Raw genomic sequence first — 17,694 nt, 5'->3', positions numbered from 1 at the left:
TGGCCTATTTAAACAATGTTGTGGAAAAGTTAGATGACACTGATTTGATTTGTTATCTTTGTTTTATTGTTATCATCTAATTAACTGAAATAAAGAATACATGCAAAGCTCCTTCAGTGTGCCGTGTGTTGCTGTGTTTGAGGTGAGGTGTGTGTGTGTGTGTGTGTGTGTGTGTGTGTGTGTGTGTGTGGCTGTGTTTGAGGTGAGGTGTGTGTGTGTGTGTTGTGTTTGAGGTGTGTGTGTGTGTATGTTTCTGTGTTTGAGGTGTGTGTGTTGTGTCTGTGTTGCTGTGTTTGAGGTGTGTGTGTGTTGTGTTTGAGGTGAGGTGTGTGTGTGTTGCTGTGTTTGAGGTGAGGTGTGTGTGTGTGTGTTGCTGTGTTTGAGGTGTGTGTGTGTGTGTGTGTGTGTTGCTGTGTTTGAGGAGAGGTATGTGTGTGTGTTGTGTTTGAGGTGAGGTGTGTGTGTGTGTTGCTGTTTGAGGTGAGGTGTGTGTGTGTTGCTGTGTTTGAGGTGAGGTGTGTGTGTGTTGCTGTGTTTGAGGTGAGGTATGTGTGTGTGTTGCTGTGTTTGAGGTGAGGTGTGTGTGTGTGTTGTGTTTGAGGTGAGGTGTGTGTGTGTGTTTCTGTGTTTGAGGTGAGGTATGTGTGTGTTGCTGTGTTTGAGGTGAGGTGTGTGTGTGTGTGTTGCTGTGTTTGAGGTGAGGTGTGTGTGTGTTGCTGTGTTTGAGATGAGGTGTGTGTGTGTGTTTGAGGTGAGGTGTGTGTGTGTTGTGTTTGAGGTGAGGTGTGTGTGTGTTGCTGTGTTTGAGGTGAGGTGTGTGTGTGTGTGTTTCTGTGTTTGAGGTGAGGTGTGTGTGTGTTTGAGGTGTGGTATGTGTGTGTTGCTGTGTTTGAGGTGAGGTGTGTGTGTGTGTGTTGTGTTTGAGGTGAGGTGTGTGTGTGTTGCTGTGTTTGAGGTGAGGTGTGTGTGTGTGTGTGTTGTGTTTGAGGTGAGGTATGTGTGTGTGTTTCTGTGTTTGAGGTGAGGTGTGTGTGTTGTGTTTGAGGTGAGGTGTGTGTGTGTTGCTGTGTTTGAGGTGAGGTGTGTGTGTGTTGCTGTGTTTGAGGTGAGGTGTGTGTGTGTGTTGCTGTGTTTGAGGTGAGGTGTGTGTGTGTGTGTTGTTGTGTTTGAGGTGAGGTGTGTGTGTGTTCCTGTGTTTGAGGTGAGGTATGTGTGTGTGTTTCTGTGTTTGAGGTGAGGTGTGTGTGTGTGTGTTGCTGTGTTTGAGGTGAGGTGTGTGTGTGTGTGTGTGTTGCTGTGTTTGAGGTGAGGTGTGTGTGTGTGTGTGTGTGTGTTGCTGTGTTTGAGGTGAGGTGTGTGTGTGTTGTGTTTGAGGTGAGGTGTGTGTGTTGTGTGTTTGAGGTGAGGTGAGGTGTGTGTGTGTTGCTGTGTTTGAGGTGAGGTGTGTGTGTGTGTGTTGCTGTGTTTGAGGTGTGTGTGTGTGTGTGTGTGTGTGTTGCTGTGTTTGAGGTGAGGTGTGTGTGTGTGTGTTGTGTTTGAGGTGTGGTGTGTGTGTGTTGTGTTTGAGGTGAGGTGTGTGTGTGTGTTGCTGTGTTTGAGGTGAGGTGTGTGTGTGTGTGTTGCTGTGTTTGAGGTGAGGTGTGTGTGTTGCTGTGTTTGAGGTGTGTGTGTGTGTGTGTGTGTGTGTTGCTGTGTTTGAGGTGAGGTGTGTGTGTGTGTGTTGTGTTTGAGGTGAGGTGTGTGTGTGTTGCTGTGTTTGAGGTGTGGTATGTGTGTGTGTTGTGTTTGAGGTGTGGTATGTGTGTGTGTTGTGTTTGAGGTGAGGTATGTGTGTGTGTTGTGTTTGAGGTGAGGTATGTGTGTATGTTGCTGTGTTTGAGGTGAGGTATGTGTGTGTGTTGTGTTTGAGGTGAGGTGTGTGTGTGTTGTGTTTGAGGTGTGTGTGTGTTGTGTTTGAGGTGAGGTATGTGTGTGTGTTGTGTTTGAGGTGTGGTATGTGTGTGTGTTGCTGTGTTTGAGGTGAGGTATGTGTGTGTGTTGTGTTTGAGGTGTGTGTGTGTTGTGTTTGAGGTGAGGTATGTGTGTGTGTTGTGTTTGAGGTGTGGTATGTGTGTGTGTTGTGTTTGAGGTGAGGTATGTGTGTGTGTTGTGTTTGAGGTGAGGTGTGTGTGTGTTGTGTTTGAGGTGTGTGTGTGTTGTGTTTGAGGTGAGGTATGTGTGTGTGTTGTGTTTGAGGTGAGGTGTGTGTGTGTTGTGCTTGAGGTGAGGTATGTGTGTGTGTTGTGTTTGAGGTGAGGTGTGTGTGTGTTGTGCTTGAGGTGAGGTGTGTGTGTGTGTTGCTGTGTTTGAGGTGAGGTGTGTGTGTGTTGCTGTGTTTGAGGTGAGGTGTGTGTGTGTGTTGCTGTGTTTGAGGTGAGGTCTGTGTGTGTGTGTGTTTGAGGTGAGGTGTGTGTGTGTTGCTGTGTCTGAGGTGAGGTGTGTGTGTGTGTGTTGTGTTTGAGGTGAGGTGTGTGTGTGTTTGTTGTTGTGTTTGAGGTGTGTGTGTGCTGTGTTTGAGGTGAGGTATGTGTGTGTGTTGTGTTTGAGGTGAGGTGTGTGTGTGTTGTGTTTGAGGTGAGGTGTGTGTGTTGTTGTGTTTGAGGTGAGGTGTGTGTGTGTTGCTGTGTTTGAGGTGAGGTGTGTGTGTGTGTTGTGTTTGAGGTGAGGTGTGTGTGTGTTGTGTTTGAGGTGTGGTATGTGTGTGTTGCTGTGTTTGAGGTGAGGTATGTGTGTGTGTGTGTGTGTTGTTGTGTTTGAGGCAAGGTATGTGTGTGTGTTGTGTTTGAGGTGAGGTATGTGTGTGTGTTGTGTTTGAGGTGAGGTGTGTGTGTTGCTGTGTTTGAGGTGAGGTGTGTGTGTGTGTGTGTGTTGCTGTGTTTGAGGTGTGGTATGTGTGTTGTGTTTGAGGTGTGGTATGTGTGTGTTGCTGTGTTTGAGGTGAGGTGTGTAGATGTTTAGACCGGACAGCAGAGGGCGCTCTGGTGCTAGTGACCCATTGATGAACCCTTCAGAGGGGAAATGGCGATGATGACATCAGGGAAGGAAGAGAGGTTGCTTTTTCCTGTAGGGGCAGAACTCTACATGAGACAGATTCTAAATACTCCTCACTTTGACCATGGGCTTCTATAAGATGCAGCATCTTCAAATAGTGTCAAGAACCACAAAATGGTGTCAACAGGTTGAGTGAACAGCCGTTATACTGTTGTGTTCACTGGCTTTCAGTGTGATGAAATTCTGAATCTCTTAACCGCCGGTTTCACTGGTAGTGAGTTGTAAGATGTATTCTAACCACAGATGTTATTGATTGATTATGCAGCTTTTCACTTCCTTTAAAAAAAAAACCCAGCGAGTCTTGACAGGACATGCGTGGGCCTGCATCCTGAGGCTTCATGACATGGCTGCTGCAGATGTGCCAGATAAACAGGTCTGTACTCATCAGCTATGAACAGAAATAAAAATCCCACTCACATGTCCCCTGATCATTTATCCCCAGGCCCAATTTAGCAGGAATTTAGCCGCCTACCAGTGTCGGTTGGTACATGGAATTTCAACACGCCTGTTTCATAAAGAGTGATGTCCTAACCGGGTTTCACCATGTGACCTCTTAGTCTCTGCAGCTTGGGAAATGGCCGATGTTAGAGAGGAAGCTTTTAGTGAATTTAACGGTTTTTGGCAGCAGCCTCTGTGTCTTTTTAAGCTGCGTAGCTGCTTCTCTACGTGATGTGTCCGTCCATCCGTGTGTGTGTGTGTGTGTGTGTGTGTGTGTGCGTGTGTGTCCGTTCGTATCATGGGATTTAGACCAATCAGGAGTAGCCAATGCCGCAGAAATTGCTCATAAACCTGCACCACTTACTTCACCACCTGGGTGTGATTAGAGTGCATACCGTGAACAATATGACTTCTACTTTGCATTTCAGTGCCTCTAACCGGTCACATCTTCTTGAGAAGGCTCTAAAAGTCGCCGTGCTCGTCCTGCAGTGCTGGTCTCTGAGAAAAACAAAACTTTCATGAGTTGAATCATTTAATGTCATTATGACTCAAGTTAGCATGCAGATGAATACCCTTTATCTGCTCTTCATTTAGCTTTGAAATGTGAGCCAGACTAACCAATTCTGACAAATGCCTGTTGCAGCAGTTCATAGCATACTGAGGTGGGGCCACTAACATACCAGACAGATGAGCAGGTGAAAGATACGCAGGAAAAACTACTCACAATATCTTGTCACATCATATCAGAATGTGGGAGACTTGTGGAGATGAGGGGATCGGGCGTGTCAAGTCAGTTTGGGGATGAGAGCAGGTGTAGGCTGTACAGCCCTCATGACGGACTACTGTAGTATACAGTAACAGTGAGAGAAAATGAGTGAAATACTTCCATTTTCTCAGCTTTTAGAGGCAAAGAGTACATTTGTGATGAACTGTCATCCCAGTCCTGTGAATGGAGGCCCTGGACTCCTGTGGAGACATCCAACTGTATGTGGGGCGGCTGCCAATAATCAAGGGTCGTCGGTTCGAATCCCGCCTCCTCCTGTCCACATAATGAAATGTCCTTGGTCAAGACACTGAACCCCAAATTGCTCCCAATGAGCAGGCTAACACCTTGCATGGCAGCTGATGCCATTGGTGTGTGAATGAGAGGCCATTGTAAAGCGCTTTGGATTAAAGCGCTGTATAAGTGCAGTCCATTTACCATTTGTATATCCAGATCAGGTTCTCTCAGCAAGGGGATCCTCCCAAGGACCCCCCACGCATACTGGACCAGGAACCCCACTTCTCCACTCTCTCCCTCCCTCTCTGCACCCATCCACTCCTCTCAATCAATCAATCAATCATCAATCAATCAATCAATCAATCAAAGCTTTATTTGTATAGCGCATTTCATACTCAGAGGCAACACAATGCGCTTTACAGAGAACAAGGGAGGTGGGCATAGGTGAGCCTGGACCTGGTTAGGAGGTAGGAGGGAGAGAGAGAGGCACTAGGGGGAGAGAGAGGGGGAGAGAGAGGCACTAGGGGGAGAGAGAGGCACTAGGGGGAGAGAGGGGGAGAGAGAGGCACTAGGGAGAGAGAGGCACTAGGGGGAGAGAGAGGCACTAGGGGGAGAGAGAGGCACTAGGGGGAGAGAGAGGCACTAGGGGGAGAGAGAGAGGCACTAGGGGGAGAGAGAGAGGCACTAGGGGGAGAGAGAGACACTAGGGGGAGAGAGAGGCAGGGGGAGGGAGAGAGGGGGAGAGAGAGGCACTAGGGGGAGAGAGAGGCACTAGGGGGAGAGAGAGAGAGGCACTAGGGAGAGAGAGAGACACTAGGGGGAGAGAGAGAGAGGCACTAGGGGGAGAGAGAGGCACTAGGGGGAGAGAGAGAGAGGCACTAGGGGGAGAGAGAGGCACTAGGGGGAGAGAGAGGCACTAGGGGGAGAGAGAGGCACTAGGGGGAGAGAGAGGCACTAGGGGGAGAGAGAGGCACTAGGGGGAGAGAGAGGCACTAGGGGGAGAGAGAGGCACTAGGGAGAGAGAGAGGCACTAGGGGGAGAGAGAGGCACTAGGGGGAGAGAGAGGCACTAGGGGGAGAGAGAGGCACTAGGGGGAGAGAGAGAGGCACTAGGGGGGGAGAGAGGCACTAGGGGGAGAGAGAGGCACTAGGGAGAGAGAGAGAGAGGCACTAGGGGGAGAGAGAGAGAGGCACTAGGGGGAGAGAGAGAGAGGCACTAGGGAGAGAGGAGGCAGAGGGTTAGAGGAGGCAGAGGGAGAGAGAGAGGGGAGAGAGAGAGAGAGGCACTAGGGGGAGAGAGAGGCACTAGGGAGAGAGAGAGGCACTAGGGGGAGAGAGAGAGAGGCACTAGGGGGAGAGAGAGGCACTAGGGGGAGAGAGAGGCACTAGGGGGAGAGAGAGGCACTAGGGGGAGAGAGAGGCACTAGGGGGAGAGAGAGAGAGGCACTAGGGGGAGGGGAGGCACTAGGGGGAGGGGAGGCACTAGGGGGAGGGAGAGGGGAGAGAGAGGCACTAGGGGGAGAGAGAGGGGAGAGAGAGGCACGAGGGGGAGGGGAGGCAGATTGAAGTGAACAGGGTGGCTGTTAGACTACTATGCTTCTGAATCCATGAAGAGGAAGACGAGCCCACAGCAGCACGGAGGCGACGGCGTTGGGCTGAGTCTGGTGTGACCGTGGGCAGGGAGGAAACCGCAGCCTGAACACCGTTTAGCCTGAACACCGTTTAGCCTGAACACTGTTTAGCCTGAACACCGTTTAGCCTGAACACTGTTTAGCCTTTCTCTGTCAACGAGAGACAGTAGAGTTGTATTCCTGCCTCTGTTCTCTCACAGAGAATAGAAACATCTAACGTGTGGGAATATTTCATCTGTATTTTGCCGATAGTCCAATCATTTGATTTAATCCTATGAATAAAAGAAAAACTATGTGCGTTATTTTTAATTAGAAACTGGAACAAGAAAGATTCTCACAGATTTTCCCAGTAACTGTCCAAAATTAATCGTCATTCATTCATCATTCATGTGTCACAGTATCCGCTAGGCCCGCTGTTAGTCTGTCATCGCAGCTCTACAGGAACCTATAAAAGTGTGACGGAGGGAAACTTTTGTGGGTCATAAACATGTGACAATACATTTACTAGGTCACTGATCAGCATATCAGTCTCTGGCTCTTCAGCTGAAACGTTGCTCGCTGGTTTGTGAGACGGGCGGTGGTGGGTGAGTGGCCTCATTCCTGGCAGCGCCGTGTTCATGGTGAGAGACGCAGGCTGTGAGAGTATCTAGAGCACCGCCATGATGGTGACGTCCCATAATGCAACAGGACTCAACCATTTGTTGAGAAACAATCCGACTCTACAATATAGAGTAATATGTGTCTTCTCATTATTGATTTACTTGTGTGATGCAGAGGAGGGGTGTGGTTACTGAACAGCAGGAGAGATGTTATGGATGTTATGGAGATAGAGATATTATGGATGTGGGGGCGGCTGTAGCTCAGTTGGTAGAGCGGGTCGTTCAATGATCGAAGGGTCAGTGGTTCGAATCCCAGCTCCGACTGTCCACATGTCGAAGTGTCCTTGAGCAAGACACCTAACCCCAAATTGCTCCCAATGAGCAGGTTAGCACCTTGCATGGCAGCTACCGCCATTGGTGTGTGAATGTATGTGTGAATGGGTGAATGAGAGGCCATTGTAAAGCGCTTTGAGTGCCACTAAGGTGGAAAAGCGCTATATAAGTGCCGTCCATTTACCATTTACCATGTGTGACTGTTGAAGAGTAGTTGCTGGTTGTCTTAGTGGGTTGGATGTGTGTGAGGAGAGATAGAGAGGAGGAATGTGTCATTTCCTGTGGGCTGAAATCATACCCACCGATATGACCACTTCCCGTCACATCGAATTTGCGTCAACTGGAAAAAACATGTAGAGACACATACACACACACACACACACACACACACACACACACACACACACACACACACTCATGCTCTTAAGGCCATTCAAATGCATCAACTACTCACACACACAGTTCATCAGGCAGCTTCTCGTAGTCCTGCACTAGAGCCCACATCACCAGCCTGAATGTTTCACTCTGGATGGTTTCACGTAATCACAGGTCCTGGATCCGTTTCGCTCGCCTCCCTAATGGTTAAGGTTATGGTTTTGGAGAGGGCAAACTTGTCCGAGGTCTGTGCATAATACTCAACATCAGCCATATTCAAAGCACTTCAAAGAAGCACAATTAAGACAAAAATACACATCTACAAATTAGATATGCATATTTGTAAATGTGTATTTTACTCTTGATTGTGCTTCTTTGAAGTGCTTTGAATAATGATGTTAAGAACCTACCTGATATTCCAACAGTTCATTCCCTCAGCAGCTGCCCACCAGAATAAACAGACTTGTCTGAACTGTTGAGCCTGGCTCTCATCAACAACAACAATTCCCAAACACCCTCTCAAGCCCCTGACGCACAACCCGGCCGCCCAGCCGGTACACACTGAACCTTCCATCCAAATATTTGTCAGGCACTTGTCAGAGCGCTGTGGACCAGGTCACAGAGTGGGCTGCGTGCGCTGGAAACTAAATTCCTCTGAAGGACAACTTTACTCCTGAAACCTCTGTGTTATTTTTGAGAGTTACAGTAAGAGTCTCTGTTAGTTCATCTTTGTTGGCTGAGGTCTTCTAGAACAGATCCCTTTCTCTAACATTCTAGAACAGATCCCTTTCTCTAACATTCTAGAACAGATCCCTTTCTCTAACATTCTAGAACAGATCCCTTTCTCTAACATTCTAGAACAGATCCCTTTCTCTGACATTCTAGAACAGATCCCCTTCTCTAACATTCTAGAACAGATCCCTTTCTCTGACATTCTAGAACAGATCCCCTTCTCTAACATTCTAGAACAGATCCCCTTCTCTAACATTCTAGAACAGATCCCTTTCTCTAACATTCTAGAACAGATCCCTTTCTCTAACATTCTAGAACAGATCCCTTTCTCTAACATTCTAGAACAGATCCCTTTCTCTAACATTCTAGAACAGATCCCTTTCTCTAACATTCTAGAACAGATCCCCTTCTCTAACATTCTAGAACAGATCCCTTTCTCTAACATTCTAGAACAGATCCCTTTCTCTAACATTCTAGAACAGATCCCTTTCTCTAACATTATCCACTGGTCTGTTGGTCAGAGATCCTTTAATCACGTGTTTCTCACATTTATGTAGGTTTCACCGATTTTCACCATTTTCTTCTGTCTCACTTTCAGTGATCTGGAGTGTTGTTCTCTGGTCTGTGATCTGGAGCGTGTTTTTCTCTGGAGCGTGTTGTTCTCTGGTCTGTGGTGAAGGCCAGCGTGTTTTTCTCTGGTCTGTGATCTGGAGCGTGTTTTTCTCTGGAGCGTGTTTTTCTCTGGTCAGTGATCTGGAGCGTGTTGTTCTCTGGTCAGTGATCTGGAGCGTGTTGTTCTCTGGTCAGTGATCTGGACGTGTTTTTCTCTGGTCTGTGATCTGGAGCGTGTTTTTCTCTGGTCTGTGATCTGGAAGGTGTTTTTCTCTGGTCAGTGTTTAAGGCCAGCAGACAGTGTTTTCTTGAACCTCTTTTAATGTGGTTCTGCATTGTGGGATTACTGCTCTAACCAACCCTACTGTAGCTCCTGACCCACACCTCAGAATACCAGGCTGGACCGCCACCAGAACCAGGCTCATTTGCCCACTCAGTCCAGTGGTTTAATATGATGAACGTGTCATTAGAACAACACTACATTATAGGATAGAGTTTCAATCAATCAATCAATCAATCAAAGCTTTATTTGTATAGCGAGTTTCTCAGTAATTTAATTTTAACAGCTGATAACGTTGCAGTATAACAGTCAGATCCAGTAGACATCTTCCCCTGAGCCTGGGAACTAAAGCCTACTCCTGTCTGGTCCTCCTGCCTCCCCCGTACCCCCCCCCACCCCACACACACCCCACACACACACCCCCCCCACCCCACACACACCCTCCCTCTCTCCCTCCGTACCCCCCCCCACCCACCCCACACACACCCCACACACACCCTCCCTCTCTCCCTCCGGGTCATTAGGTCATAGACAAACGTTCCATCATGGACATTTAGTTATAGCCTATTATATTGTCTGTAGTCTGGAAATATAGTTTCAACAAGAGAAAATATATATCATAAGAGCATTTGGGAGTTTGTAGACTTTCCACACATAATTACAGGTTTGATTGTCAATAAGAATGTATTCAGAAGAAGAAGATGTATTCAGAGCGCTCTTCCTGCAGTGGGTTGCGCAAGTGCAAAAAAGTAGCAGATAAGGTAGGAGGCTAGGGCCTAGGGCTAGGCTATAGAGAGAAGTCTAGGGCCTGCTAGGATAGAGAGAGAAGTTTCCACCGCGGATGTTCCTGCGAAGACGTGGGCTCTGAATACAGGAAACAATGACGCATAAAAGGGCAGGGTTTGAGAGTATTGAGCGATTATAGTCTGATTGAGAGAATATCCACATACCACTGGAGTAGCCTGTATTTATTACGAACACATCGACGTGTTGCCTTTTCAGATATCCAAAATAATGATGGGGTTACGGATGAAGATGTTCCTGTCATTTGGCATTCTCTGTTTTCTTCTGGATAACGGACTTGGTAAGTAGGCTTCCTCATAAATAAACACTTTGTGCGCTTTCCGCTTCAAGTTCAATTGTTGGTCGAATATATAGTTAACGCGTCAAACGTTATGGAAATTGTTTATCTCGTGACATTTCACTTAAACCATAAACTGATAGATCATCTTCGCGTGTCATCATTGTGTCTGATACCAAAAATGTGCTAATTTGTGGTTCATATTCATATTCAGAAGTAAACTGTAGCCCGTGGAAAATCACCTAATTTGGAATTTTAGTAACTATCCTAAAAACATGAAGTTAATGGCTGTTTTATTCTATGCAAGAGGTTTTCTTGGCGTTTATGAGTTTTTACCTTAACTGTCTAAAAAAGTATGAAGTTTCAGGCCACCTGTCGTTTTTGAAGGAACTTTAGATGTGAAAGCTCCGTTATGATAGTTCGCTCATTCTTTAGTCCGTCACATACATCCACTACCAGAGCCCGCCACCTGGGGGCGCTAGACACAATACATTTTTCCATCGACAATGACATTTTGCTTTCTACATTTTGCTCTTTTGGTGTCACTCTTGGATTGAAACAGGGTGAATGGAACTCAATGGACAGAACTTACATTAATAATCCTTTGATAGCTGCAGACGATAGGACATTTCACAAATGCAGGAACATCTGCTTCATGTTGTCACAACGCACGCCAAAAACTGACTGGCACACATTGCATGGATGGATAATTAGGTTAAAAAAGTGCTCAGAGGCCCTTCTACCCCCCCCCCCCCCCCCCCCGAAATATATACAGTTACAAACATGTAGCTGGAAACGGTTCTGTTTGTTTCCATAGGATTATGGAGCCTTTTTACAAAGGGTTCTTCTACTGTTACAACTGGTTCTATACAGCACCTTTTTAGAGTGATGTGATGATGACCAGCTGGTCCATAGCCCTTAGGAGTGCTGTGATGAGGACCAGCCAGTAAACAGGTCCATAGCCCTTAGGAGTGCTGTGATAATGACCAGCTGGTCCATGGCCCTCAGGAAAGGCAGGGGCGGTTCACTACTCAGTACACACTGATGTGACATCACACACTTTTAACCTTTTTTCCCCCAAAATGTTCACAATAACATGGTAAACGTTTGTGCTTGCCAAGAAGGGGACTGAGGTGTGACCCCCCAGGTAAGACTCATTAATAACATCAGCATCCCCCCCCCTGTGTGGTGCAGGTGCCCCGGCCAGAGGAAGGTACATGTGGCTCAAGTGTAATCCCAACGGACTGGACCCCAACTGTGTCAAGCAGAAAGGACCCTTGATGGACATATCTGGACTTCCAGACAGACTGCCAGCATCCGCGGTCAAAGACCTGTATGTATACACTTCTGGGACTAGCAGCACTGTTAACTATCCTATGACAGGCAGCTGTAGCAGCATCACAGTTGCTTACTGACACTGCTAACTATAGGATCATTGCTTACTGACACTGCTAACTATAGGATCATTGCTTACTGACACTGCTAACTATAAGATCATTGTTGACTAGCATCACGGTGAACAAGTGTCACTGTTGACTGCATTACTGTTCAGTACTTTACACCAGGATACAGTCAGACGTTGTGACTTTTGTACAGTATGTAACATGCCAGGAAGTGATGACGAACAGGTGTATCATTTTGGTGATAGTTCACCATCTCATCTCTCTATCCTACCGCTTGTGTGTCTTTTGGCTTGGTCTGTAAGTCTGTAGCCTGGTCTGTAAGTCTGTAGCCTGGTCTGTAAGTCTGTAGCCTGGTCTATGTACGTCTGTAGCCTGTTCTATGTACGTCTGTAGCCTGGTGTATGTACGTCTGTAGCCTGGTCTATGCATGTCTGTAGCCTGGTCTATGGAAGTCTGTAGCCTGGTCTGTAAGTCTGTAGCCTGGTGTATGTACGTCTGTAGCCTGGTGTATGTACGTCTGTAGCCTGGTGTATGTACGTCTGTAGCCTGGTGTATGTACGTCTGTAGCCTGGTCTATGTACGTCTGTAGCCTGGTGTATGTACGTCTGTAGCCTGGTCTATGTACGTCTGTAGCCTGGTGTATGTACGTGTGTAGCCTGGTCTATGTACGTCTGTAGCCTGGTCTATGTACGTCTGTAGTCTGGTCTATGGAAGTCTGTAGCCTGGTCTATGTACGTCTGTAGCCTGGTGTATGTACGTCTCTAGCCAGGGTTGAGAGTATAGTGGCAGACACATATTTCCATTGTAACTGATATGATGATGAAGGTAAGTGTTGATTCTGTGTTGTTCGTACACCTCACAGTAGAGGTGTAAAGGACCATTTTTTTGGATTGCTGATAATTGCACACCGCTCAGAAGGTTTTGTGCTGCCTTGGAGGTGTAAACCACACACACCAATACGCCCTACAAAACACCCTGCGAAAACATCCTACAAAAACACCTCTTCCTCTCGTCAGCAACGTCTCTCCATGTCGACACAAACCATGAAACCATGACCGTTCTGAAACTACCATTTCAATATCCCTTGTACGTTTTTTGTGGTTGGCCTTTACACGTGACTGATTGAATATCACCCAGTGCATGTTTGCACTTTTTTGTGTGCTGATTTAAATGGATTGTAATGCAACAGCAATTAAATGAAGTCAAACTTTATTTGTATAGCACATTTCATACACAGAGGCAACACAATGCGCTTTACAGAGAGCAATGGGAGGGGGGGGGCATAGGTCCCACCCCTACATATTCCAGAGGGAAGCAAAAACACAGTTTCATCCAGGGGGCCAGAAAAGTGAGCTGTAAATATTAGGGATGCACCGATGCATCGGCCGATGTTGGCCTTGTTGACTGCCATCGGCCCATTGGCAAATAAAATGACATTCACCAATGGTAGTGGCCGATGTTATGTTGCAACAATTACGGCTTTTTTTCTTGCAAAACGCTTGCCCCAGAAAGTTCCATTCCAGCTACACTGTGGATACGTCGTTTTGCTTTGCACAAAAATGTACTGTATAGCCTAATCTTAAAATATGATGCCAGAAATAGTTCACACCTAGATAAAGGTACCTATTATGCAAATGTGAAAAATTGGCGTTTTGGAAGCAAATACTTCATTTCTTTGTTTCCCTAGCAGGGGGAATAAAAATAAAATAAAATAAACATTGGCCATCGGCATCGGCCGGATTGTTATTTTAAACATCGACATTGGCATAGGCCCAGAATTTTGCAATCGGTGCATCCCTATTAAAAACTGTTCCCTGACCCCTTTCAATGAGACGATCGACCCAGCTCAGCAATGATGACTGTTTGATTTCATTCATGGATATAGCAGTGAATCCAAGGGATCACATGCAAACGTGTAAACACTTATTTCCACGGCCAGAACAGGGTCATGCTGAGCTGAGATGCTGGTCTGTCTCACTGGGAATAATGATCAGTCAGCAGTCTGAATAACTATAGAAAAAGCTTTTAAAGGAGTTTTCCCTTTACTACTCCTTTAATCTAAATCTCTAAACTATTGATATGGATGAATACATTTCATGGCGCAGTGAGAGTGTATTCTCTATGTGAGCATGTGTTCACACGGGAGAACAGAATGTTCTAGAGCTTCACCACAGAGGAAACCTCCTATCATCACACGCTCACACGGCTTCCTCTCCTCTGGTCCCAGAGCTCAAACAGTCACATGACCAGAGACCACAGATATACGCTCAGAGAGGAGGCTGCTGCACACTGATGGTCACTGATCACATCTTCTGAGTATACAAACTGATCTCTGATCACATCTTCTGAGTATCACATCTTCTGAGTATAAAAACTGCAGTGATGTCACATTTCTTTTAATTCTCTGAAGTTGGTATCATAAACAATCTCTCATATCTGTGATGATGATTCAAGGTTTACTGCTCAGTCTTTCTTGCTGTGAGAAATGTTTGACTCAAGACAGTTCAAGTGAGAACCACGGGGCTAGGAGAACCACCGGGCTGGGAGAACCACGGGGCTGGGAGAACCACCGGGCTGGGAGAACCACGGGGCTGGGAGAACCACCGGGCTGGGAGAACCACGGGGCTGGGAGAACCACCGCGCTGGGAGAACCACGGGGCTGGGAGAACCACCGGGCTGGGAGAACCACGGGGCTGGGAGAACCACCGGGCTGGGAGAACCACGGGGCTGGGAGAACCACCGCGCTGGGAGAACCACGGGGCTGGGAGAACCACGGGGCTGGGAGAACCACTGGGCTGGGAGAACCACCGGGGTGGGAGAACCACGGGGCTGGGAGAACCACCGGGCTGGGAGAACCACCGGGCTGGGAGAACCACCGGGCTGGAGGACGTGGAGGAGGACGTGGAGGAGGACGTGGAGGCTAGGGGCTAATGGCTCTGTGCTTTCTGTTATTGTTCCAGAATGAATAAAAACTCTGCACTAGAACTGCAGGAGCCGATGGGGGGGGCAGAGGAACAGAGGAAGGAGGAGCCAGAGGAGGAGCAGGATGGTGATGTGTATGAGGCTGATCCAGAGGAGGAGGAGGAGGAGGAGGAGGAGCCTCTCCCGGAGGTGGTGGAGCCAGTGGAGGAGCAGTCTGGGGAGGGCTCTGCAGCCGGACCCTTCCTGAATGACCAGGGTTCTGGGGAGCAGTGGGCAGACTACTCCAGCTACGCCGTCCCCGGGGAGGTCATGACAGGTCAGGTCATGCCTCCGGTCCAGGAGATGAAAGAGGAACACCTCATTCTGTAATATCACCTTTCTGATGTTGTTTTAAAAGTGATTCCTCATCTGGCAACATCTCTAAAGATTTAATGAACAAGTCAAAGATAGATCAATTAACAATTAAGTTCCACTGGAGGATTTGCTTTAGCAGCTTGTGGAAGGGCTGTATGATAGATAGGGTTTGATAGCTCATGTCTATGAAAGCAGTGCTCAAAGCTTCTTTTGCACCTGTAATTTCCAAAGAGATGACAGTATTGCTGTGCTTCTTTATTTTTGATATGATGAGAATTTATATTAATTAGATTTAACCAGTGGCCTTTATACTCATCACTATGTATGTATTATGTATTGTGTTTGTTTTGATACTGTAAAACAGTTACTCAGTGCAGTATTATTCACTTAAAGATGGAGGGATGGTTTCCTGGACTGTGTTTTAGACACATGACTTCCCTGTTGTAAATGTCTTCAGTGGTCACCATTATACATATCTATCTACTTATTTCTGTCACCTGCGTGAAAATGAGAATTGGATGAATAATGAAATAAACCAGTATGACAAATAATGGTTGAATCAATATGTACTGTAAATAAATGCTTTAACATGTCAAATATTTTCTTACACTGTAGTGACGGCATGAGAGGGCAGCATGGATACAATAATACATGCTTATCAGATAATACATTAATGACTTTTTTAAGGGAGAGAAGCCATTGATGCTCGAGAGACACCGACACTCAAGCCGTGTCATCAAATGTCTCTATCATCCACCCAGCAGGTCCTCGGGGGCAGCCAGCCTGCAGTCCTTCACCACAGAGGGCGGAGGGCATATTGTTTTGGGCAACAGGCTATGCTACTGTTTTACTAGTGGAGATAGGAAGTGAGGGGTCCCCAGTGTGTGTTCCTGAAATACCCCAGGGTGGAGTTACATCCGTGCGTTGAATATTTCCCTCTACTTTATCTGTAATGGTCCAGATATGTACTGTAATCAGATGTGTAAACCATGTACTCAGAAATCTGTCTTCTGATATCTGGAAATTAGCTTTATGTCTTTAGAGTGCAATATTGCTTGTTGAATGAGATGCCTTTGTCCGGGCGTTATAAATTCGGCCCTTTGTCCTTTCTGGATGTCATGGTTGTCATCAGATTAAATCAAAACAACTGACAACTTGAACTGCAAAATGGTAAGCCAATTTGTGTAGAGCAATACCCATTCCACCAACTTCACACTCAACATGGCTTCCTTGGGTCCTTCCTTGGGTCCTTCCTTGGGTCCTGAGTAACACACCTGCTGAATCTGAACAGTACTTCAGTACGGTAACAGTAACAGTACCCGCTTCTCAAGACAATGTAAACACAGACATCCAGAGACTCCTCCCATCACACGGTAGACCAGTGTCAGTTCTGCACATGCCCTGTAACTCATAACAAATTCCTTATAAAGGCTTTTGAGTATTATTACATGTTTATTAAAGGAGTAGTTCGGTATTTAGGCTAACGACAGACTGTGCACTCATGAGATAATATCTCAAGATGCACAATTCGTCAAAGTTTGTATATGGACGTTGTATATGGTCGCAAATAACCTTATAACAGGGATTAAAATGCACTAAATAAAATGAATTTACTCATACAGGATACTTGAGATAACTCCATTCCAGCTACCCAGCTCCACGTCTTGTGTGTGTCAACGGGAGTAATGACCACATTCTGCGTGATGCCAGAGAAGGTTCATTCCAGTGAGTCCGGTCCAGGTGTTGTGTGTGTCCTGCCCCAGTTTGCAGGTTGCTGGTGCTCTAGATTGGCTTGACATGCAGACCCGGTCGGGCACTCAGCACACTGTAGTGGCTCGGTTCGGTTGATCTGGGATGTTTGGGCTCACAACAGACTATCGTCACACATCAGATTGAATTCACCGTTAGCCTACCACAGGGTTCTCAACGTAGGAGCCAGCACAACCACACAACCTTGTTAAAATGAGGACGAGAAATACAACAGAATAGAATAAAAGAACTTACTTTATTACAATTGCGGCAAAGGGACAGTTACGCAGACACACAAAGGGTATCTGAATAAGCGCACTCCCCGTCGGTCGGGAGAGCATATTTATACTGGCTAGGATGCTATGCTTGTTCCACACCTCGTGACTACATGTCTGAGTACCTGATTGGTTGAAACTACTGTCTATCATGTTGGTCATATGAGCTCACTCCTGTCTAGCCGAGATGGATAAGGATGTTCTGTTAATTACATTTTTGCTGCAACATGGACAGGCGTTTCTTTGTTAGTTGGCCTTGGCCGTCAGCTTATCTGCTACGAACAGAGATAATAACACTTTTCATGCGCACGATGTGTTCTGGAAAACTACAGAAGTGCACAGCAGTATTGGAGCTTAACTTAGGCCTACATAGAGACAGGCCTTGCATTTCAACAACCATAATAGCACTTTATCAAGAATACCTTTCACAACACTGGGCTGCCTTTACAGTTAGATGGACACATAAACTATTTCACTATTCGCTGTCAAATGTCTGTCGTTTGTTTCAACTTCCCATTCGGGTCACATGACGGTCCGAAGTATGACGTTGGCAGCAATAATAATATAACTCGACTCTCCTCGACTAGTTATTTTGTCAAAATAAAAGTTTTGCAAGACACGGCTATTCATAGCTCTAATCTACCCGAAATTCTCTCTGGGTGATTATTACATGACCCTTGTTTAATATGAAGCGGATTGTGGTTAAATGTAACGATCTGTCTTTTGAAACGACTCCGCACTGAAAAGGGATTTGGACTTTTATTTTGAAACGTCCGTGTGATGTGTTGATTGCTGGGAGCGTCTCATCAGAATCACGGGCT

At 46.6% G+C, this 17,694-nt stretch overlaps 1 protein-coding gene across 1 annotated transcript; it reads left to right on the top strand.

Annotated features, from left to right (window-relative positions):
• Nucleotides 1–9,932: 9,932 nt before the first annotated feature.
• On the top strand, nt 9,933–15,382 carry srgn (serglycin). The gene is made up of 3 exons (XM_084460922.1): nt 9,933–10,173; nt 11,365–11,503; nt 14,534–15,382. The coding sequence occupies exons 1-3, from the start codon at nt 10,104–10,106 to the stop codon at nt 14,862–14,864; spliced, it is 540 nt and encodes a 179-aa protein (XP_084317048.1). The 5' UTR covers nt 9,933–10,103; the 3' UTR covers nt 14,865–15,382.
• Nucleotides 15,383–17,694: the final 2,312 nt, after the last annotated feature.

This window comes from Borostomias antarcticus (genome assembly GCF_949987555.1).
Source record: "Borostomias antarcticus genome assembly, chromosome: 2".
NCBI classification, from domain to species: domain Eukaryota; kingdom Metazoa; phylum Chordata; class Actinopteri; order Stomiiformes; family Stomiidae; genus Borostomias; species Borostomias antarcticus.
The sequence above is the reverse complement of the archived record's forward strand: the minus strand, read 5'-3'. Positions and strand labels throughout refer to the sequence as shown.

Bases quoted from the DNA above. Each gene is read 5' to 3' on its own strand.
- srgn (XM_084460922.1), top strand. From the start codon at position 10,104: ATGATGGGGTTACGGATGAAGATGTTCCTGTCATTTGGCATTCTCTGT. The intron at 10,174-11,364 runs GTAAGTAGGCTT...TGTGTGGTGCAG, and splicing joins TCTTCTGGATAACGGACTTG to GTGCCCCGGCCAGAGGAAGG. The intron at 11,504-14,533 runs GTATGTATACAC...TTATTGTTCCAG, and splicing joins GCATCCGCGGTCAAAGACCT to AATGAATAAAAACTCTGCAC.